Source organism: Charadrius vociferus, unplaced genomic scaffold, assembly GCF_000708025.1.
Source record: "Charadrius vociferus isolate BGI_N301 unplaced genomic scaffold, ASM70802v2 scaffold213, whole genome shotgun sequence".
NCBI lineage: Eukaryota > Metazoa > Chordata > Aves > Charadriiformes > Charadriidae > Charadrius > Charadrius vociferus.
This window is the reverse complement of record NW_009647828.1, coordinates 503,210-526,902: the sequence shown is the minus strand read 5'-3', so window position 1 is coordinate 526,902 and position 23,693 is coordinate 503,210. Positions and strand designations below refer to the sequence as shown.

At 39.9% G+C, this 23,693-nt stretch overlaps 1 protein-coding gene across 1 annotated transcript in view; it reads left to right on the top strand.

The window, feature by feature from the left end:
* Positions 1-23,693, top strand: part of ATRN (attractin) — a 118,868-nt gene that overhangs the window by 25,519 nt on the left and 69,656 nt on the right. The window contains exons 10-20 of the mRNA XM_009882542.1: positions 1,527-1,681; positions 6,254-6,338; positions 7,940-8,160; positions 9,325-9,446; positions 9,979-10,117; positions 11,556-11,737; positions 13,992-14,208; positions 15,488-15,673; positions 17,424-17,657; positions 18,352-18,489; positions 23,536-23,629. Coding sequence (XP_009880844.1) covers positions 1,527-1,681; positions 6,254-6,338; positions 7,940-8,160; positions 9,325-9,446; positions 9,979-10,117; positions 11,556-11,737; positions 13,992-14,208; positions 15,488-15,673; positions 17,424-17,657; positions 18,352-18,489; positions 23,536-23,629 — 1,773 coding nt within the window. The remainder of the gene's footprint in view (positions 1-1,526; positions 1,682-6,253; positions 6,339-7,939; positions 8,161-9,324; positions 9,447-9,978; positions 10,118-11,555; positions 11,738-13,991; positions 14,209-15,487; positions 15,674-17,423; positions 17,658-18,351; positions 18,490-23,535; positions 23,630-23,693) is intronic.

Genomic DNA, 23,693 nt, shown 5'->3' with positions numbered 1-23,693 from the left:
GAAATCTTCTGTGATTTGTTTCTGCCAAAGGTGAGTTCTATTTAAATGGCAGCAAAACTTTGCAACTTTGAGCTATAGAGGTGAAATAAATCTTCCTCAATTTTGTGTTTTTCGTAAAGTTGTTTTTAAAGGCTTCTGACAAAAAGGAGACTATCTTTTGAATAAACACATGTAAATTTGAGTCACTGTATCGCCTGTTTTTGAGAGTTTAAAATAGCTTATATTTGTGTGACAACTGTTGTGAGTCTGTAGTGATGAGTGAAGTAACTAGTGACTAATTTCCAAAAACCTTCCTTCCTGCTCCGTTGTACATGCAGTCATAACCACGCTTCCTCTCTTCGTTCATTTGACCCTCCATTTCAGCCACGGAGTGGGCAAATCTGACTGAATAAGCAGAAAATGTCACAAATGTGACAATATTCTTCAAAACGCTGCAGCACCAGCTTCCTTCCATCACGTTTATTTTGTCAGTCTCGAGAGGACTGTCAGAGCATGTGAGCCGTCGCCTTGCAGCGAGGCATGTAGGAGTGTCTGCTCATCCTTCTCTGTGCTTTTTTTGGAGTCACCGACTCCTTTTTTTTATTTCTAGGTAATTTAGGCCTTCTCTCCCTCTTGTGATTTCTTGGAAGGGCAAAAAAGCATTCCCCTGATCTTTATTTTGGCAAGTGTGTTTCTCCCTGTGTTCCCTCCGGTGTTTCAACCGGCAGCTGTACCATTTGCTGAGTATTTTGTTGTGCAAGTGTGGGCTTCAGTGCAAGCTGCATTCGGGATGCTGCAGAACTGCCTCTGTGACAGCCCGCAAACAACGACACCACTGCCCACGAGACAGATGTGACCACATCAGGGGTTTCCTGCAATCCCACCCTCCCAAAATAGTAGGGAAATTCTACAAAGGGGTGACCCTTTTTGTGCAGTGCCATTAATCATGCTGATTAAAGGTGAGGTCAGTGGCAAGTATGATTAATGCTTCCCACGATTTAGTCGTAGATGAGGTGTTGAGCTTTGCAGGTATTAAGCTACGGGGCTCTGTTGTTGGCAGCTGCATAGATTTCCTCAAAATAGGTTTGTTAGTTTTGAGCAAAAGATGATCCCAGTTTGAAAGAATTCTTTAGCTTACTATAAAATTAGAGTTACTGTAAAATATTGGAGTCTTTCCAGGCAGTGTCCATATGAGCAAGTTTAGCTGACTACGTTCAAAAGCTTGGTTAGTGTGAAAACTTGATAATTTCTAGGGAAGGAATTGATGATTTTAAGATCCGTGGCTTTGGAAAGAGGCTTTTATAGATATATTTCTCCTTATAGGAGAAATTTGACAAGCAGATGGTAAGATGACAAAATGAAATCACGGGAGGAATCGAACAGTCTGGAAAGGAAGTTGTTAAATATCTCATAAGGAAAAGTAGTTAAATACTATGCCTCCACTCCTCCCTGCACCCTGAAACCTCCTTCAACTTGGATTTCTGTATTGTTTTGTCTTTGCCAGGTACTAATCAGTTTCATTAATACATATATCTTTATTTCTGAAGGACTATTCTTAAAGACAGTAGATTTTTTCGCTATTTGCACACGGCTGTGATAGTGAGTGGAACCATGCTGGTGTTTGGAGGAAACACACACAATGACACCTCCATGAGCCACGGTGCGAAGTGCTTTTCTTCAGATTTTATGGCGTATGATATTGGTAAGTTCTTGCAGAAAAAATAATAAAAAAAAAAATAATCTTGGATATTCAAAAAGAGCTGTCTTCAAGAAGACTAATTTACATGCTGGGTATATTATACCACATGCCACTAAGCATACTGCAGAAGAATGCGTAATCAGGAGAGGCTCGTTTAGCTTGCTACGCTTTGCCAAGCAAATGAGCTGGTGCAGTGATTTCTAGGCAAATACAGCAACAGCTATTTGGTCAACAGTTTATACACAACCTTGGGCATTAAAAATTATTCCTTCAACAAAAGCATATTGTTCTACCTACTCAGCCATAAAGCTATCCTGATATTTGAGTGTGTATTAATCTATGATTTATCAAAAATGCAGACTGTTAGGACAGTTATAAGTGCTGGACACTGCTGGAGCTCAACTTATATATTGCACGCTCTTGTTTTAACTGCAGGTTGGCTGACTTGTTTGGCTGTGCTGTTTGTAAAGTCAGTTTGTTTATATGTACGCTTTATAAGCATAAATATCCCCATAAGCACTATTAAACAAGAAAATCAGATTTTATTTGGAAGGATTGGGTTTTGATGACTTCGAGTAGCCAGAAGAGGGCAGCATTTATTTGTGAATTTGGAGTCCAGAGATGATGCATTTGAGAAGAGAAGAGAGATGAAATTATATAAAAGACGGTGCACACACGTCCAGATAATTCAAGTTGGAGAAAAACACCATTCTGTACTCATATCACATTCTGCCTTCTGCTCTAAGTATTCCTTAAATGTGGGCTCTTGCGACTGATTCCCTAAAATAATCATGTAAACCTCATTTCTTGAAGTGAACGTCCACTGTGATGTCACTCCTGGTTTGTGAAAGGAATATGCAAGCAAATGGATTAAATTCAGCAGCAGGGTTTGGCATCCTTGTGCTGTTTTTGCTGTCTGTTAGGGAAGGGATCATTCTCTTCTGGTTCCTGTGATTTCAAACCATATCCCTGTGGAATTTATTGTGTGCTCCATCCCTGTGGAATTTATTGTGTGCTCCTAGCTGGCTTTATTTTGAGTTTTTCTGTGAAGAACTAAAATGAGGTATTTTGACAGTCACAGAGAGAGTAATTTTTAAAACTTCGGTAGCAATATTGATTGAGATTTCTTGCTACATTTTGCTATCTGTCCTGACCCATTGAACTGTGTATTAGGTGTAAAACATAAGTTGCATTACTTTGAAAAAGTGCCAATAATTATGTTCATTTTGATTCAGTTTAGTTAACAGGCAGGTTCCTGTTATGTGAAATAAGTACTGTAGTCAATTTGCCTAGTCCTTACCAGTTTTACACTGATAAGTAGAGCTTGCATTGATTGCACTTCACGTGACAGGGATGAGAGGTGTTCTGGTGCTTTTTGGTACCCTCATTGCTTAGGACAGAAACTTTCAGGCTGGATAGAAGAGGTTGTTTTTAAGAGAAAAAGGCCATTTTTTCTTTTCTTTTCATGGCAGGGCATCTTTCTGTTAGTGATTTACCTTATCCCATTGGACCAGAAGCACTGTCAGGAATACTGATCGTTAGTGTCACAGCAGAAACACCCCCTGGGTGGTTCTTCATGCGTGATCTCTGCCGAAATTATATTGAGCATGTTCATGTTGGTCTCCATTAGAACGAGCCTGTACGCTGTGGGGAAGCATTGTAAATATCAAAGACCGTTGTGGCCATGGCACCATAGATGGATATGGCTCTCACATCTTTAATATAAACACGCTTATGTGTTTGTCATCTATCCCCTGACACTACTACGGCTCAAGCTACCCAGGAGAAACCCAAGCAGCAAGGTCAACTGATACGGAGTGCCTTCGGAGGAGAGGATTAGTAATTGGCTACCTTAGGGTATTATAAAAGTCAAGGAGTATCTGGCTAGTTTGCTCATTTTTAACATCTTATTGATGAAGATGATATCTCAGTGATCATGATGGTTGGAAGACTGGAGAAAACTGCAATTAAAATGCAGTCTAAAATAAAGGCTTCAAAACCAGGCCTTCTCTTTAACCTTTGCCAGTACAACTTATTTCTGCAGTTACTCGTTTTATTTACCTTGTCAATTTTTTTGTTTTTCTCTTCTCAAATTTCAAAGTAATGAGACCACACACATTGAGTGTTGTGAGGACATATCTTCTTTTTGGTTTTTTTTGTGTAGGATGCAAACAAATGTCGCTGAGGAGTGTGCTGGGATTCTCTGGAGGTTTAGCAGATTAGGTAGATCTGAGAATGCATTAATGCTTCTTATCCTTTTATCCTCTACTTGACCAGGTGGGGCTTATTCAATCCAAACTGTCCAGGTAATGCCCAGTTTTGGAAGGTTTCAGGATAACAGCCAAGCTGTTTGTGTGCACGTGCATTTCTTGTTGCTTCTGAGGATAAGCTTTTGGATTGTGTGGACGTTCAGGTTGGGTGAGCACTTGGATAGAGCAGTCTCACAGTATTTTTCCGATATTCTGCACACTGCAATGACTAGTTAGCACTTCCTATCCCCAAAATTGGTCTCTCTGGCCTCTGTAGAAGTTTCCCACTCTGCAGCAGTTTTGTCTCTGGGTGGATGAATGCCTCCCTTGAATCCTTTACCTCCTCCTCTCAACAATTCATAGTAGCAAAGGAGCCATAGGTGAGTTGCAGCCCTTCCATCGCTACACGTTCACCTCCATGAGCGAAAAGGCGAGGGTTATGCTTTCCAAAGGGTCATGTCCCTCATGTGTGGGATTTGTCTAAAACAAGAATAGAAACTTCACAGGCAGATTGTCTCAAAATGCAGTTGCTGTGGGTTTAAGTAACCGTTCTTTTTAACTTCTGAATAAGTTTTAACTTTTTTTTTTTTCAACTCAGCATGAAATATTCATGTAAAGGTTATAATCATATAATGATCTTTTCTCCCCACAGAGGGAAATTAAAGCTCTTCTATTTACCCCATCAAAATTTCAGTTCTGATGACAAACACAGAGAAAGGCTGGATGTTTTCATAATATATGTGTTCTTTTTGCATGGTAGATTTAATAAATCCTGTGCATTGTAAGTTTTTAGGCTTGGCTTAACTTTTAAGTCAGGAAGGAGAGGATTCTTTGTAGTTTCAGAATTATTCATTTTTTCCGATACTTGATCTTCAGTTAAAGATGAGAAAGAAGCTTAGAAAGCAAAACATTCCAGGCCTTCTATTAATCTAGAAAAATATGTTTCTTGGCCTCACATAACTCACAACTGGATGAATAAAAAATTGCAAATTGCTGTCTAATTTTGCTGAAGTCTCCTATTAAAAATTGGAACTGTACATGCTTGTCTCAGGACTGATGCTGGGTTAGGTTAAATTCTTTGAAAATCGAGCAAGTAACATTTAAAAATAAACTTCAAAATCACACAATTTATCAAAGTATTAAATCCAACTGACTGGGTCCTATGTCTTTTATTTGTCAGCACTCGAACAAAAGTTTCTGCTGGAGCAGAGGTTAGGATCAGTTGTTTTACCCAACAATTCTCCAATTAAATTTGATAAAAAAATTAACAAGGTTGGTTTTCTTTGCCCTGTCAGTTTGTCAATACACTAGTTTGGGGGTTGGGGCTTTTTTTCTTTTTTTTTTCTTTTTTTTTTTCCAGAGGTTCAGTCCGTGGCATAGCAGTTTTATCTTGTATTAAAGAATCTGCGAGTATTTGAGAGCTCTGTAGATCTTTACAGCAGATTACCTTTTCTGTCTTAATTGCATAAATTGCATACAACTGCCTTTGGGTTGTTAGCCCCCAAGGTGATCCCATTCACTTTGCGAAGTTTAAGTGATATGAATTGGACTGACTTTTCCTGCTTTTGTTCCTTTGATTGCTCAGTGGGTTATATGTTTCTTATGTTATTTTTCTTCGTGCTGCCTAAAGGAAGAAATTACCTGAGAAACCGAGTAAAAAATGAAGCAGAACTTATAAATGTTATGCTAATAGAAAAAGATGGAATAATCTCACATTATATTAAAAGAGAAAAACAACCACAAATCCTGAAGCTATGATGAGTGAAAAATATTTTTAAAAACATGGATATCTACCCTCTAGGAACATAATTGCAATGGAAGAAAAAAAAAAAAAAGATAAGTCTGTTCTCAGTGATACTGGTTTGGGGCAAAACTGCAAATAATTCACATATAAACAGATGAAAACCGAACTTGTTATGCAATGAAAAATTCCCCTAGTAAAGGAGAAAAAGCAACTCAAGCCACTGCTGTTTAATTACATGTGATTGCCAGAAAGCTAATAACCCCTTCAACACAATGCCCTGCAACTTTCCTTTTTCGTGAACTGTTTAGATGATGGAGCAGAGCCATTATGTCCTTTTTTTCCTTTTTTGTTATACCACGCAACTGGTGTAAAGACAAAGTCTTAAATCTTGCAAAAGAAGATAACGCAGCGCTTTCGTAAACTGTCCGGTTTCACTCAAGATTTGAATTTTGGTGGTGGTCGGAATGGTCTGTCTATAGTTATTAAAGTACTTTGGCATCTTTCAGGAAGAAATGTGCTGCTTAAGTTGAATCACTAATTATACTGTGGAACTTTTCTGAAATGAGCTTTCCTTAATCCTAGCTTGTGATCGGTGGTCTGTTCTTCCTCGCCCGGGTCTCCATCACGATGTGAACAGGTTTGGACATTCGGCTGTGCTGTACAACAGGTAAGGTTACAAACAAGCTGGGGGGTATTGGCATTTTTCACACCTCAATAAGTGTAAACATGTAGATCAGTAATGCTGAGACCAGAGAGCTGAGGAGATGTTGCAAACCTCTCAAAGTTCTCAGACTCTTATCATGTCTTCAGTATCCACCTGTCCCAATCAGCCCTTCTTCTTCACTGGACTAAACCATCTCAGCTCACTTAGTTCGTTCAAAAATTTCATTTTTTCATATTTCTATTCCTTTTTCTTATTTGTAGATATATTTCTCTTTATTATTAATTCTATAAGTTTGTAATTTTATTTATTTTGTATTTATAGTTCTTATTTAGCTGCACTGACAACTTTTATCTCCAAATTGTACTTTCCCTCATGGTTTCTAAATTTGCCCATGTTTCAGTTTACGTAGCTTATCCTGTGTAGCTTATCCTTATTTAACATTCACGTGACGTACAGTATTTAGGTGAAATCACAGGTGAGATTTCTGCTGTTAAGCATTACATCACTGTAATAATATCCGCGTTTTCAGGTGAACATCTGTTACTGTGTTTGAGTCTGCAGAACCAAGTTTGAGAAACGATATTTCTTAGGAGTCTTTTGTTCTGGTTCCTTTATCCTTTGTGGATACTTTCTGTAAATCATTACCATTATTTAAAGCTGAGTTTAAGCCAGACAGATAACTGTCACTGCCTTGAAAAGGAAGGTGTGCTTCTAGATAATTTTTTTGGCTCTGAAATCTTACTCACTATGTATTTGTTTCAGTGTATGCTGAATACCAGCTGTGTGTTTGCTCCTATGCAGGGCGATTAAGCCTATGCTTTAGTTCTTTCCTCACATAGGATGAAAATCATATTAAAATACTTATTATTCAAAATTTTTATTCAGTTGCATTGACTCTTTTTCACTCTTTTTAAACATACATTTACAAACATGGAGGCACAGGGGGTTTTGGGTGACATTTTTGTGTAACTAATGAAATGTGATGTTTTGCCTGAAGCAGTTGTGATACAGAAGAAGGTTTAGAAAAGACGCCCCCACCCCCAAATATTATTTTGTTTTAGGGTGGTTTTTTTTTTAGTTGACACAATGACTTTTTGCTCAGTTGCTAACAGCCATGAAAATAACTGTGGTTTTGTCACAGCGGTGTAGCAAGATGTGACAACACTGAATTGTTTTGTCACAGTTTCTGAACGCTGGTTTAATGGTGTGATACCATCTCCCTGGTTTTTAGCCTTCGTCTCTCTCTTGCCACTATTTTTTACAGGAGGATCCCAAATTTCTGCAGCGTTTTATGTATAGTCACATTCATCAGGTGTCAACCAGAGTTTTGGCTGAGGGGGAAGGTTGGTCCATGACCTTGGAATGGTTGGACTCGGTCTCAACACCCATCTGTTGAGATTCTGTGGCTTCTCTGAAGCAGTGGAAGTTGACAGACAGCCCTTTTCTTTAGTGCCTTTCTTAACCAGGAGCTGTTTGTTTGGATTTATACATGCTGGAATGTAATAGAACACCTTCCTCACACCGTGAATCACATCGACTTGCAGCACTGCGTGGTCGATAAACATAGGCACACATATTTATATCTTTACTTACATTTTGTCTAGCACCATGTATGTATTTGGAGGCTTCAACAGCCTCCTCCTGAGTGACATACTGAAGTACACACCCGAGAGATGTGAAGCTTTTGACAACGAAACGGCCTGCTTGCGAGCAGGTCCTGGCATCAGATGCGTGTGGGCTACCACCCCTCCTTACTGCGTCCCCTGGGAAATGGCGACGGTAGCGCAGCAGCAAAAGGTCTTTGAAGACTGTCCTCCCAAGCCAGGTATGTGTCACGTTCTTTCAATTTCCTTTTCCGAAAGGTGTGTAGGGTCTTTTTCTTTTCCAAATTCTGTCTTGTGTTAGTTGTATGCCATTCTTGGATCAAGTTTAAGATGGGGACACTGTAGTTCTGCTTCCATATGTGCCTTGGCAGACGTTCCTCTGACCAAGGAGCTGTGGTGCCTTGGAGATGTTTCCACCTCTCCTTCCCCCTGAAGCTGCTTGCTTATTAGATTCTTCTTCCTACCGTACTGCTTGTACTTACTTTCCTATCCCAAAGAGACATCAGCAGTCAGGAATCAGGCCTGGACCATTGCTCTGTAGATGTTTGCTCCAAGAACTGACCTTGTGAGAGCCAGCAATTATCTGATGAGCACCATGGGGCACAGGAAGGGGGATCTGGGTCCTGCAGTGTTATTCTGTGCTCTTCAAGAGAGACAGCAGGAAGAGTGTTTTAAGAAAAGTTGCTTTATTTCTCCTGCTACAGTATTACATGGTTAGGGACATACAAAAAGAACGTTTTAAGGTCTGATTCCTGTTTTCAGTCTTATGATAATTTTCAAACAACTTTTCAATGGTCTATGTTGATGCATTTGTTGCTCTGAATTGAATTGTATGAACCTTGATTCTGTAATAGATGGCAGCCTTTAATTATTTAAAAGAAATTGATATAAAGGGACATTGCTTTGATGGGCTCTCAATGTACAATAAATTTTCACAAAACACAGGCGATAAGCAATTGGAAAGATGAAGTGGAAAGTTCAAGCTTTGCATGAAAATGCTCCACGTAATTGAAGGTCAGGCTTACAGCAAAATGGGCCTGCGGTGGGGGATTTTCACCGTCCTTGTGAAATGTCCTCTGGCGTCATTTGCATGGGCATTGACTGAACATGCATGCCCAGTCTTAGTTCGTGCGCTTCCATGTCTTGGTGCATTTTCTGGTGGTGTGTTTTACGGATCCTTGGGCACTAAAAATGATTGATGCTGCAAATGAATGCAATTTTCTATCAGTTCAATCATGTAAAAGTATCTGATTTACTAAGTAGTCGATAACGGAAAATCTGCAGTCACTGCTGTTTGGTTATATCTTTTGCTATATATAATCAAGTTCTTAGAGCTCTGTCAGGAAATGCCTGTTTTTGGTCATGCAGGTTTTTTTCTTTAATAGTTGTAGACAATGAAAAATGTGATCAGATTACAGACTGCTATAGCTGTACAGCAAATACAAACAACTGTCAATGGTGCACTGACCAGTGTATCTCAATGCATAACAACTGCACAGAGGAACAGGTAAAGTCTCTCTAATACTTCTGTAGTTTCAATTTAGCCTTTGAAATATCAAATGTCCAGATGCCTTCATCTGTCAGTGTTACGACCCCTGTTGTTTTGTTATTTCCAGTGCTTGTGTGGCTCTGAGCTGCGAAAATGCTCGAATTTCTTTTCAAGTTGGTCCAAGGGCTTTTCATGGGACTCTCCACTTAAGTTAGGAGGATGGCTAAGGGCAGGGGAAGAGGGGGTGTGATTACTCAGTAAGACACGTAGCCATTTGGGTTTGTTATCAATAGAGCCTTCCCTAGAAAAAAAAAAAACCAACCCAAAACTAATCCTTTTGTAAAAGCTCTAGTAAGGAAAATGTGTCAGATGGTGGCCTGGGGGAATATCTTGAATACACAGTGCAGTCTATGTCCAGTGTCCCAGCTTTTGAATATATCAGTTGCTTGGTAGGTCTGAACTGTGAAGTTTAGTGTGGTAGTCATTATGGCTGTTGTAAACCAACATTGGTTGAATGGGGAAAAAGTCTCATCTGTGCTATTTATTTTAGGTTCCTATTACTCTATATGACAATTGTCCTAAGGATAACCCCGCCTATTACTGTAACAAAAAGACAAGTTGTAAAAGCTGTGCCATGGATCAAAACTGTCAGTGGGAACCTAGGAATCAAGAGTGCATCGCTTTACCGGGTAGGTATTGGTTGTATTTGTAAGAAGGAAAAAGCCCAAATTCACCCAGTCTACTAAAAGTTGCACTTTGGTCTCCCCCTCACCCCATCCCTTGTCTGTGATCTTTTAGTGCTAAGCTGGAGTAAATAATGTTGCTTAATCATACCAGCTTTGGTATGAAACTTTATTTCTAGTAAACTCAGAAAGTCTGATGGAATATTTTTCAGTCCCAATTGTCTGAAGAGTAGCATGATCATTTGTGTAATTATTAGGCTGTATTTCATCTCTCTCTTTTCATTTGATAAAAGCAGTACTGTTGATATAATAGGGTTCTGGAAGGTATTAGATTTAATAATGCATGCTATTTAATTTTAGAAACTAGAATTGTGCAAAAGCGTAATGGCACATACTGAACGAATTAGGCAAATAACACCTAAAGTGTGTAAGGAAAATTCTCTTATTAGAGCATTTCCAGTGGGATCTCATAGGAGTTGATTATTAGTTCCCTTGTAGTAATGTGGGGTTTTTTTTCCCAGTGTCTGGGAGAGAAATACATCATCTTCGGTGACTGACATTTGCAGTTAATAAAATATAGACAAAGGGAAAAAAAAACCCAACACAAAAGCTTTAAATGGGCATGGAAAGGCTTCCCCTACTAAGTCTGATAGGTCTGGATGTGTCCGGGTTTGGCATTTGCTAGTCTGGAGGGGGGGCGAGGAAGGGGAAGAAAAGACTTCAGAGAAGAGCGACGAGAGCAAGAAAAACATCATTTAATGAGATAGATAAAGAGCCTGGTCTGTTTAATTTGTTGTAGAAAAGGGGATGACTTGATCATGTGTGTAAAAAGCCCATCTGAAAAACTGACACTTGAGAGCTTTTCAATCTGTTAGGTAAATCTAAACCAAAGCATCAGAGCTAGACGTCAGATCTGGAGAAATTCACGCTGAAAATGTCTATCGGGTTTTTTTGTAAGGGTAGTTATGAGTGGGGGAAGTAATTCCTACAAGGAGTTTTTCAGTAGTGGGCATGGCTGTGCTGAAGATGAAACAGGGATTAATCCTGGAAGTTCAGTGCTGTGGACAGGATTAGCACAACAACCCTCTTCTGTCGAAAGGTATCCTAACAACTGCAGTTGAATAAGTGTCTTTAAGCCATCAGCAAGATACTCATTTGCTTTCCTTTGCTCTTTCTTCTACAATGGTCTTACTATTTGATGTTGTGATAAGTTCTTTGACTACCTACTGCAGATAACTAAACGGTAGTGTTGCGCTTCAGCTGCCCTAAACAGCTTTTCTTTTCCTCCGGTATTTTTATACATAGATACTTCTGAGCACGTGGATAAGTCATGGTTTGGGGTGAGGCTGTAGGTTTTATGTTGGTGGAAGAGCTCTCCCACTACTTTGAACATTGTGAAGGTCACTTGCATCTCTGGTTTTACTTTCTTTCCTCCCCCACCTAGAAAATATCTGTGGAACAAACTGGCATTTGGTTGGCAACTCCTGCTTGAAAATTACAAACGCGAAGGAGAACTATGATCATGCCAAACTGTCCTGCAGATCCAATGGTGCTTTGCTGGCTTCCCTCACGACCCAGAAAAAAGTAGAATTTGTTTTAAAAGAGCTGCAGAAGATGCAGTCTTCGGTGAGTGCTTCTCTTTTATGTCCCTTGAGTAATTAAGCTCTGACTGTGGAAAAGTCCTTGCTGTGGTATTGTATGCTCTGTAAGGAATAGACATGGCTCTTAACTGAAAAGGACTGATTTTTCTTTTGAAATTCAACATACCCTATGGGTGCTTTTGAAGTGAAATTGTAGGGAATGTAAATGGGAAAGATAAATACAAACATACACGGTGCCTCAAAGGTATCGCTTTCTATAATGAAATCACACACGCGTTTCTCTTGTGGGATACATGACTGCAGCAGGAGTCCGCTTGTGACTTGTACACAATATTTTATAAATAAAGGTCCCTTTGGGGCACCAGAGGTGTTTAATGTAAAGCATTTAAAGTTATTTATTCTACTCAGAAAAGTGGCTGTTTAAAATGTCGGCTTCTTATTCCACAGAGCTGTTTGGCTTATTTGGAGTTATTTACGTTTGATGTAGTGGCAGGTGTTTTTCTGTCGGAGCCAGTGAGAAGCGAATTGGAATCTGTCCCTCTTCATGCATCAATAAAATGAATATATATTTTTTCCAGTCCTTGGCAGAAACGTGGAGGTATTCAGGGCAGGTTGTGTAGGTGGTGCTAAAGCCCTAACAAAGAACGATGCTGTGCAGCTTTGCTGAAACCCTGGGTTAGGCTGCAGAGCTGCTGTGGCTTGATGGCACATCAGAGTAACTCCTCTTGGGTCCCAGAGGCCACTGTGGGCAGAGCTGGCAACCAGGAGGAGTTTTATGTATAAGAAAAATGAGACTGGAGGCAGTAGGATTGCTGCTTTTCAGCAGAGAACGTACTTCAGTGCTAAAGAGAAATATATCCCTGTTGAAAGGAGATCATTCCCTGCTTGATTCCCTTTGTAATTTTAAAGTGGCATTTCAACAATTATGGGGTTTTAGAGGGGATTCAATTTAGCCAAGAAAAGGTAAGGTGCAATTAAAGCAAGATTGTTTGTTAAACCTTTTGTAAAGAGGGGAAGCCAAGTCTGGGATATTGTAAAAGTATGTGGCTCTTACAGCTCCAGGTGTTTCTGGGTATCCCAGTAGTTGTGTAGTGTAAATTCCTAAAGACGCATGGCAACCATTCCCTAATAGTGTTTGAACCCACTGGGGAGAAAAAAATTGTTAATTTACAGGTTTTTTTTTTTCTCGTCTATAGTGTCCTTTAAACAGCGAGCCCTAGAAATCTAAAGAGACTATTAGCCCTTTTTAGTGGATATTAGTATTGAGTGCTTCTAATGTGGGAAAATGCCTTTGCTAAAAAGCCAAGCTGTGTCTGGCGCTTGAACTTTTGCCATTCAATGGCACGTGGCTGCTGTGCTGGGGGAGGCTGTGCTTTGCAGTTGCTCCTTTTTTAAGTAAGCTGTCTATAGATGTTTTATAATAAGAAGAAAATGTGTTGGTGTTGGCACATAGTGCTGTGTAACCCCGTTGCTGTTAGAAGTTGCAGCTCTAAGGTTTAAAAGTGCATAAAATCAGTTTGAGGTAGGTGATGGTTATATATAGCAGTAACAGAAGACGTATGGTCTAAAGCTTTCCTAGAACAGCTGTGCCACCAAAGCACTCTGATGGATAAAAGATATTAACAGTAAAATAACATACTGTACCAATACAGTTAAAATGCTTCTCCTCTAAATGAAGTGCGCCAAAAATTAAATTGCCAGTAGAAATAGTTGTATTATCGGGTTTTCATATTGAGAATTTTATTGCCAGCGATACTAATTTAGATTTGACCTGCTCTGTCTCTCCACCCCTCCATATAAACACAGTCCCAAACAGCAGAGCTCTTCTAGTGAGACTGTAGAGTTAGATAGCTTGTATCATTTATAGTGTACGGGGCACTGCTAGTTTTCTTCCTTGTGTCAACCTGTAGCTTCAGATTTCTTTTTCCTGTGTCTAGCCATTTATAGGAATCACAAATATATAAAGAGCAACTTGCAGTTAATTTCATAGCCAGCATGAATGTTTGACTTGTTCTCCTCCTGGTGTGGATAACTAGAACAGGAGTTTGGGGAAAAAAAAAAAAAATAAAAAAAAAAATTGGTGTTTCCTGAAGGATTTCTCTCTCTCTGTGGCATTTATTTCTGACAGCACTGAGAAACATATATTTTCTGTACTACATTTTTTGCAACACCTAACCCAGCAAAGTTGTTACGAGCATTGTACGGTGATGTGTATTTCCTTTTAATACCCTAGGTAAAAAAACCTGGGTGTTAAATCTACCATTTTCCTTTCTTCCTAGCCCAAAACTTTGACTCCGTGGGTTGGACTGAGGAAAATCAACGTGTCCTATTGGTGCTGGGAAGACATGTCTCCCTTCACCAACACACTGCTCCAGTGGCTCCCCGATGAACCAAGCGATGCTGGATTTTGTGGTTATTTAGCTGAGCCTTTCCAGCAGGGACTGAAGGCAGCAACGTGTATCAATGAAGTCAACGGCAGTGTCTGTGAAAGGCCAGGTAACCGTATCTAACTTGTGTGTCTCGTGAGGAGCAGGTTAACTAATAAGTATTTGTATTTCCTAGGGAGTAAAGAAGATCCAATTCATTACATTTAAAACTAGCTGCATCGTGACTTTGCCAAAGAAAAGTGGTCCTGAAAAAGTGTCACGTGTAGTGATTTCATACAAGAATTGGAGATTTTAAAGATAGCTCTACTTTTACACTGTTTACTGTAAAATGCTTGAAGTATGTTATAGTTTAATTATTTTTCTCTAAATTGCATACCTGAACGTGACATTTAGGTTAATTACGGTATGGAGCAATCTCCTGTTTAAAAAATAAAACAAAAGCTACTTTCCAATTGAACTTCCCTTTCTCCCCTCCCCTGCTCCGTAGCCAAAGAGGATTTTATCAAAGTTTGAAATTAATTGGGCAAGACATTTTGGAGATATGAGAACTTTGAAAAGGAAGCTATTTGCTTTTGGGAAAACTCTTCTGGCTTTGTTGGAACTGTATCTCTTAAAATGGCTTGGTCTGTTAAGTCTCTATTTTAGCTGATTATTTCTGAATACCAATTAGTGCATCTTTAAGTTTTAAGAAAGTTGGCTGATTACATAAAATTTCTAAGTAAGCTACGCCACTTTAAATCATTCTTTGTGGAAGTGCAGGATGCGGGTCATGAATGCGGAACCTGAACTCAAAATTTTCTGTATTTTATCTGGCGGCACTTTGAATTGCTTTAAGCTCTAACTTGTTTTTTATGGTCTGAGAATAGTCATTTGAAACAAATGATAAAGCACTGGCTCACACCAGAAACCTCCTGAGTTAGTTCTGCTTTCAATACTCATTTTATGCGTGGAACCGATCAAGTAACTTGGAACGCGCGTCAGTGTGCTCACATAAAACGTGGGGTTTCTTCCCAACACTTCAGTTGGGAGAAGAGCTAAGGAACACAACAGACCTGCAGAGAGACAAAGACCACATTCATAACACCATTTAATTTGTTTTCTGTCCACCTTAAAAAAAAAAATGTTAACACTCATGGAGGATACATAATAAGAGAAATGATTTTGCAGTACCTACTGTGTTTCTCATAGTCACTGTGGTATAAGATATCTCCAGCTCCATCCAGGAACACCACACCACAAACGAAGCGTTTCAAGTCCGTGATACTGAACTATTTTTCCACCTGAATAACAGACGGGGCTTTTTTTTTTTTTTTTCCTGTCTTTCTATCTTGGGGCTCGTGACCTATATCTTTCTGGAAGAAAGCTGATTCTCGTCCTCTCGCCCGCAGCTAACCACAGCGCCAAGCAGTGCCGCACGCCCTGCGCCCTGCGGACGATGTGCGGGGAGTGCACCAGCGGCAGCTCCGAGTGCATGTGGTGCAGCAACATGAAGCAGTGCGTGGACTCAAACGCTTACGTGGCCTCTTTCCCCTACGGGCAGTGCATGGAGTGGTACACCATGAGCAGTTGTCCACGTGAGTAATTGCTTCTGCGTCTTGGCGGGTGGGCTGGAGTCTTGTATTTGCAGACACTTGCTAGCAAAAGTCATCAAACTCTGCACGTTGGTCACACTGTCCAGGGGATTGTCAAAAATGTGAAGTGCCTGATCCCAGGAGCAGTGTGTGCAGCTCCATCCTGCATCATGTAAAGCGTTAGAGAGTTAGGTCCCGGTTACGGGAACTATCAGTTAAGCTAAATGGCAGATAGTGAAGAGCTTTCAAGTGAGATGATGAAATCCCTATCCATTTTTTTTTTTCTTCCAACAGAGGAGTACTTGTTTCATTATTTGAATTCCTATCCTTCAAATTAATTGTTACATAATTTCATGTGATTAACTTTTTTTGTATCTCTCTTATTCATATATGGAGCCATGTAATTGAATATTAGATTATCTGTATCAAATCCCAATTAGGGTTTCCATGACTGTTTTGTTCTGAAATACTGTCTGCATATAGCCCACAGTAGGAATTTCTAACTTTAAATAAACGATTTATTTTTTTGTCTCCCTTTTAGGTAGATGTGAGCAAACTGCAAAAGATTTATGGTGCTTTGGAATATTGCTTTCTGTTTTCAAACTGTGGGGAAGTAGTCTAGAAATTTAGAAAGTGGTTGAACAGTTTTAGAAATTATTTCTATTTATGCTGAATTCTTTAAGAGTGTGAGCAGGGGAGTTGGGAAAGCCACATCTCCTGGGGTAGCAGAGGGAGTGAAGTGCTTGTGTTCCCAAGGAGGGAAGTTGGGCTGTTTGAGTTGCTGCAGTTGCTCCAGGAACGTTTGGAAGCTGATGAGAATAAGCTGGGTAGCCCAGTGTTGCAAAATAAGAGATGGAAAAAATTAGTGAGTGTGAACTTCCCATATTGCCAGAAGTCAAAAAATGGAGGAAGCATCAGGCAGGAGATGAGCAAGCTGAAATAAGGCAAAACAATGTTCTTCTACTTTTTTTTTTTTTTTTAAAGGCAAATATTGTCAATTTAAATGTTGAGATTGACAGCCTGCTCATCTTAGAACACCAAAAATCTAGAAAAATTTTTTTAAGATGGCATTGGGAAAGGAACAGAAAAACTTTCCTCGATATAAAGACTTTGTCACGCCTGAAATGCAATCCCATTTGAGAAAGGAACTGTTAAAGGGTGGCGATGTTTTTTCACCTGATTTAGTTCATTGCTGGGCCCAGGGGATCTGCACGTGGTGCTCTGAGCATCCGAAGAAGACAAATGCTGTTCTGTATTCTTATTCTGTGCTTTTTGGCTCAGATAAATACTTGAAATAGTAGCATGTGATATTAAAACGTGTGGTAAGAAGAGAGTCGAAGTGAGTAAAGAAACTGGTTTTTAGCATTTGCTTTCGGATGGCTCATTTTATAATCTGATCCATTGTCAATCCATTGGAGGCCTTTTGTAGTTGGGAACATTAACCTCTGGTTTTAGTGGGTGGTGTTTAATGTTTCGAAAAACTTTACATGTGTATTGCATTGTTTCATAACTCACTGATTAATTTAGTCTTTATGTTGATAGTTATCTTAGATTCTAGAATAAAAGTACTGGTAGGAATGAATACATACATATGTCAATATCAGAATAAATATTTACAGATTTGGTATGATAAATGCTTAAGGTCACCAAAGAAATACAAGGGCTTCTGCGTTCACTGTTGCCTGTGTTTTGGGACAGTCATTTATTCCACAATTTGATATTTGGTGGTTTGTTTTTTTGTGTTTTTTTACAGCTGAAAACTGTTCAGGCTACTGCACGTGTGCTCACTGTTTGGAGCAGCCGGGCTGCGGGTGGTGCACCGATCCGAGCAACACCGGCAAGGGGAAGTGCATTGAAGGCTCTTACAGAGGTCCGGTCAAGATGCCAACCCCATCTGCAACAGGGAAACACAGCTTGGAGCCGGTCCTTAATGTCAGCATGTGTCCTGTGGAGAACAACTATAATTGGTCCTTTATTCAGTGTCCAGGTAAATGAGCAACGTTTAATTGTTCAAACGTTTCAAAGGTAGCAACAGTTAAATGCAAGGGGAGAGATGTTTTAAGACTGTAGTGATGTCTGTGTTCCCCCCTGTTAATGGAGGGAGGAAAAGAGCTTGGAAGACAAACAAGAAATGACACATTTTGAGATGGAAGGAGTTGTTGCAGGTATCTGCGGGTGAGCTGCAGAGATCTGCTGCATGCAAACTTATCTATGCATTACTCTAGGGAAATTTTTCCTTTCCCAACAAACGTTTACAGAGTTTTTGACTGTTGTTTATTTATTCATTTTAGGGTTGTTTGAAAGAAAGGCAATTCTTTCTTTGAAGGGTGATTCTGACATAATGGGTTTGACTACATGCATGTAGAATAAATTACTTGGACTGCTGCTAAACCCTTTCTTCCCCATTCCTTCTTGTAAATCTGTCCCACCAGCTGCTTCCAGTCCTGTCTGTCCAAATGCACATAGTGTTTTGGAGTTCAGTTTTCCGTGTGTTGCTTTAAATTTCAGGTTTTCAATACACACCTCTCTTTGAATTCATGTATCGCTAGCAAGACTGCAAGAACCTCTTTGGAAGGTGCATGAAATGGTTTCATTCTGCCTCTGCAGCGCACCGGCTTCTGGGGTTCTATGTGAAGCACTGCATTCGAGCAGAAATACTCATTCTTTTCTGTTTTCTTCAGCCTGCCAGTGTAATGGGCACAGTAAGTGTGTAAATGAAAGCATCTGTGAGAAGTGTGAAAATCTGACAACTGGCAAACACTGTGAAACTTGTATCTCAGGCTACTACGGTGATCCTACTAATGGAGGAACATGTCAGCGTAAGTGATGCCTTAAATCTTCCTGTGCTGAAGTCTGATGTTTTTTGCTCTTTACTTATTCCTCTGCCATCTTGACTGAAATTATATCCTGATAATGCATTTTTTTCTTTCCTGCAAACAAGGCACAATCCTTCTTTCTTCAATCAAACTGCTTGATGAAATTATTTGACTTTCATTGCACAAGATAAAGATGATTTATTTTTTTTTACCCTCCTTTGTAAACTTTAAATGACCACAGTGAAAAATAGGTTCATTTTAGTGCTTGATTATTCTGTTTTGAAAAGAAACAGTGTTAATCCCAATGTCTTGAACAAATTTCTGCTTATCTAAATTCTACCTTCCATTACATTTGGTTAACGTGTTGTGCTTTTATTGTTATAATTGTCTGCTTCATAAAAGGCTTGCCATATTTCACTGAGGAGTTGCCTGGATTTTAGTCGAGAATTAGGTGATCCCTGTTAAAATTGTAAAAGTTTGTAAAGTGCTTTGGGACTCTTTGGCCCAAAGAACGTTTTTCGGTTGAGCAAGATCTAGTTAAACTGGGGAAAAAAATCTTTCTTGAAGGACCGATACAGGTAATACTGAGAAACAAACATGTAAGAATTGAAGTTTGGACCTTGAACCTTGCAACATTACTCTGAATTACTGTGGATTTTGTAGTATAGCATGGGGAGACCAGTTGTAAACCAGAATCCATCTGTGCTAGGTGATATGCAGATGTAAGGGAAGTTGCTTCTTGCTCCAGAGAACTTTGATGGAGTATATTTAGGTGGAGTGATATCATTAGATACAGTCATGGAAAAGGTACAACAGAAATAACATTATTTGGTGTCAGTGTAGTATCAGTACTTCCATGAAATGAGTGTGGGTGGTTTGTAGTTATCCCAGAAGAAATAAGTGAAGGTGATTAATGAGAGGATATTGAAGACTTTTGAGTTGCTCCTTCCAAGTGTGGAGACAATCCAGTAGAAAATGCAAATGGAAAACGGTATTTTTACTGGAAGTAGCATCGACCTTTTGGATGAAGATGAGAGTCAGTAGCTGGAGCATGGATGTCCTGTTTCCTAAAGCTAAAACAAGTAGGTGATGTTTGAGGCTATGAAGAAGATCTTCCCAGCAGGCAGATTCAAGGAAGGGTGTGAAGAGATCACAGACAGGAACAAGGCTGCTTTACCTAGAAAAAAAGAGTGTTGCAGTAGCTGGGATATAAAATTACAACAGACAGCACAGTGGCACAGGTACAAAGGATAAGGTGCATCTCTGACACTTTATTTCAGAACGTTATCTGTGAGATTAAATACTGCTGATATTCTTAAACTCATTTTATGTGAAGATAATTTGAAGTGGAGGAATTAATAAATTGAGACTGAGTTTCCCTGAGAAAATAGTATAATTCTACTCTGAGCATTCAGGTTTAATCATTGGATCATAACGTGCCTTTTGATATTTGTCGCTTTTCTATGTGTGTGGAAATTGAGAGTAAGTTTCTTTGGACTCTTTCGCATGAGGATTGTCCAAAAATAGTTTGTTGTTGAGATAATGAATGATAGACTGAAGTCATCCAGATGCCTGAAAAAGAAATTAGAAAATGTGTTGAGAGACTGTGGAACAGCATTCATTCGTTATCTGATGAAACTAGTAGCTCATGTCAAAAGTGTTTTGCTCTCAAGTGCTTTGGGCCCAGGTTTTTAATTTGCTGTGATTTAACGCTATTTACTGTGAAGGCGAAAGAATGAGGGAAGCAGAAAGCTGGGCAGAAAGACCGAGGTGGATCAGAAGAGGGAAAGCAAGGAAATCATCGTGATGCAGCCAACACGACTGCTGGCCATTAGTAATTTTTGCTCAGTGAAAAGGTTTCCAGAGGGGAAATCTTCAGATAAGGATTGGCTGATGGGCAAGAGCCAACTCCTGCTTTTTCCCTCCTCTGAGCCATGGTCCCCCTTTCCTTTCCCGTTAATGATGTGCTGATTCCACTCTCCTTGTGCATTTATGTGTAATGCTGTGTGCCGCTCTGTTTATAGAGCCTGCGGTCACATCCGTACTGGAGATGGTTGTTGGTACACTCCATCCTGATGCGCAGGCATCTCTGCGTTTTCACACTTAGTGCCTAGTGTGAGTCCGTGTACTTTGATGTGCAGATCTGCAGTGTTAGCCCAGTAGCCCCAGCAGCACGGGGACCATAAACATCCTCAAAATGGCAAATATTCAGTGCTGGAAACAACGTTGCTGTTTGGTATTTCCCATTCTGTTGAGCCATCAAAAGTTTGACATGATTAGGATTGTGGTTGCCTTTTAAACAGGTAAGGCTATGCAGAGCTGGATGTGGTAGCGATGGGGTTCAAAAGCCAGGGATGAATAAAAAGAGGGGACAGAATAAGATGCCTTTTCCTGCTGCTCTGTGCCACCAGGGCAGGCGAATACTGCTGTATCGCTTGTGTTGAAAAAATTCTTGACAATCTGCAGTTATTTCTGTGAAAGAATTGTTTGCATATCATCATAGGCATTGGTGTTTGCGGAGCTGGGCAGGTGATAACTAAATGGTAGGTAAATCACTCCTCAGCGGTTGCTTTTAGGAAGTCTCCAACGTAGAGAAGTGTCAATCGGGAAGGGCAGGAAATGCAGCACATCAAATGTAAAAATAGCTGCAAGGTGCTTTCTCTGCATTCAGGATTTTTTGAATTTTCTGATTAAAGTTTCACATGAAAATATGCTAGTGGTAGATAAGAAAGTTATTTGCAAGAGAACAGAAGGCGTTATTATGCCTGAAATCAGATTGCTGCTGCGGCAGTGCTTCTGAAAGCCTCCGTGGAGCGTTTGCTGGTGGCCCATGACGAGCTGCTGTTGCTGTGGTCCTGCCTGCTCCCCCATTCCCAGGGCTGCACAGGGCTTTGGGGGATGGCTAAAGCACTTGGCATGGAAAAATGGTGTTGGGCGGGTGGGTGATGCAGTTGCCGTTGGGAAGCTGGACCATCACAAATGTAGGAAGAGGAGTGGAGATCCCCGTGACCATCTCTGAGTGAGTCTGCGACCCATGGTTTGTGAAGAAAGCGGAAGGAGACTTGTGCAAGGTGGTTCATCATCAGACTGTTACCATGCTTTACAGTCGAAAAGCCATTTCCAGTAATTTTGGCTTTCTGCTCTAGCATCAGACTGGAGAGAAACTTTAGACTCTGGTGGAGGTGTCTAGTATATTTTCTCAATAGTTTGTTTCCAAACTTCAGAGTAGTCTGAAAAGCCATGAGAAAATTTCTCTTCTTTTTGAGTGTTCCAGTCCTTTAGTGAATGATCTCCAGTTACGGGGTTCATAGGAAAATGGATAAATAAATAAGACTTTGTTGTTTGAAAGAAAGATGTTTGAGTGTTCAGTCTTCTTAGCATGTAGCTAAAGATCGGGGTGAGGAAGCATTAATGTTAGTGTTTCAGATACTGTCATCTGCATCTAAACATCATGAAATTTGAAGTTTCTCCTAATTTTTATGTATGTTAGTGTTGAATATTGATTGAATTTCAGTTTGCTTACCTTTTGCGAAGCATAAGGAAGGCAGTACAAGGCATTCTCAATAGTATTAAGAATTATTTTTTTTAAAGTGCCATTAATGAGAAGTGTGTTTGCTTCACAGAATACAATTATTTTGTCAAATCTTCATTCAGTCTACTTGTTCCCACAATAGGCCTTTATGCTTCTTCATATTTCATTCCGTGTTGCTGCTAGGAAACCAGTCATCCACATCTGAGAATCACAATTAAGTGTCCCTGACACAATATAGCCTCCATTACATGCCAATATAAAGGAGACATCAAAAGGATTCATAAAAGAAGGTTCAAGGTTGGCAAGGATATTCAGGATGGGGACTTCATATCTAAGAATCTGCTGGTACATTGAGTGGCACATGTGACTCATGAGAAGGCATATGTCTTCTTAACGAGGAGGCACCAGCCTTTAAAGCGTACTATTTCCAGCAAGCTCAGGGACTGCAAATGAGGGATCTTCTCTTTGTGTACTTTTTCCCTTTTTATATTGTACACTTTCCCATGCGCAGTTCCAGATTGATACACCTTCCACTTCATTGGTAGAACAACTTCTAAAAGGCACCTACCTTCTGGGAAAAATTATTAGATCCGTTGTTCTACTTATAGTGAACATTACATCAAAGACAACTGCTTGTGTTGGTTTTGTTGTTGTTTGTTGGTTTGGTTTGGGTTTTTTTTTTGCATGTACCTCCTCTACTTCTTTATGAATAGAGGTCTCAAAATGTGTCAACGTTAGCATTTTAATTTGAATCAGCAGCATTCTTTTGAAGCAAACCTCCTGTATGTCCCCACTGTCATACCTTGGTTCGCATCTCAAGCAGACTGAGAGTTATATGAGTTGGTCTATTTTGGACATGCCACAACCCTGGTGTAGTCTTGGGGCGTGCCTCATTTGCTTCAGCCATGACTCAGTGGCGTTCAGCTCTTGAGACCAGACCAAAGCTATTCTAAACTGTACTGGGGCGCGTGCCCCAAACCACTTACAGCATGGACATTGTATTCTTAGCACCAGCCATTTAGCACTGCAGACGCACTGACATAGTTGATAATGGCATTATTTTCTCAAAGGCCTGTTTATTTCTAGCTAAAAGCACCATGAGCTCTGCTGTATTTGCAAAAATAGTCTTCTCTCCAGAGTTTTGAGTTTGACTGAAATGTTTTAACAAGCCCCAAACTATTCCAAATATTGTCTTTTTCCTACCAGTTATGACATCCCTAGTGCTATCTAACAACAAGAGAGGAAGTTAAATAAATTTTTGAGGCTAAAAAGCACAGTCTAATCACGATTTCGTACAAAACATCAATCCTGGTGCCCACTTCACGCCGTTTTGACGCACAGTTCTATTTTTGGCTGCCTTCTGTATCACAAAGAAACCGAAGAGTACCAAATGGGTTTTCATACGTACTTTAATTGTTGATGTATCTCAGTTTGGCAACTAAAGAACTTAATTGCCATGGAATCTGTTTCTCTTGCTTCATTCAACATCGCATCTTTTTCTCCCCTCTGCTCAACAGCTTGCAAGTGCAATGGCCACGCGTCTGTCTGCAACACAAATACAGGGAAATGCTTCTGCACTACCAAGGGAATAAAAGGAGACGAGTGTCAACTGTGAGTTCGTTTCACTTTGTTATTTGAAATTAAAAGGCTGTGCACACACCCGCGTGGAACCCCT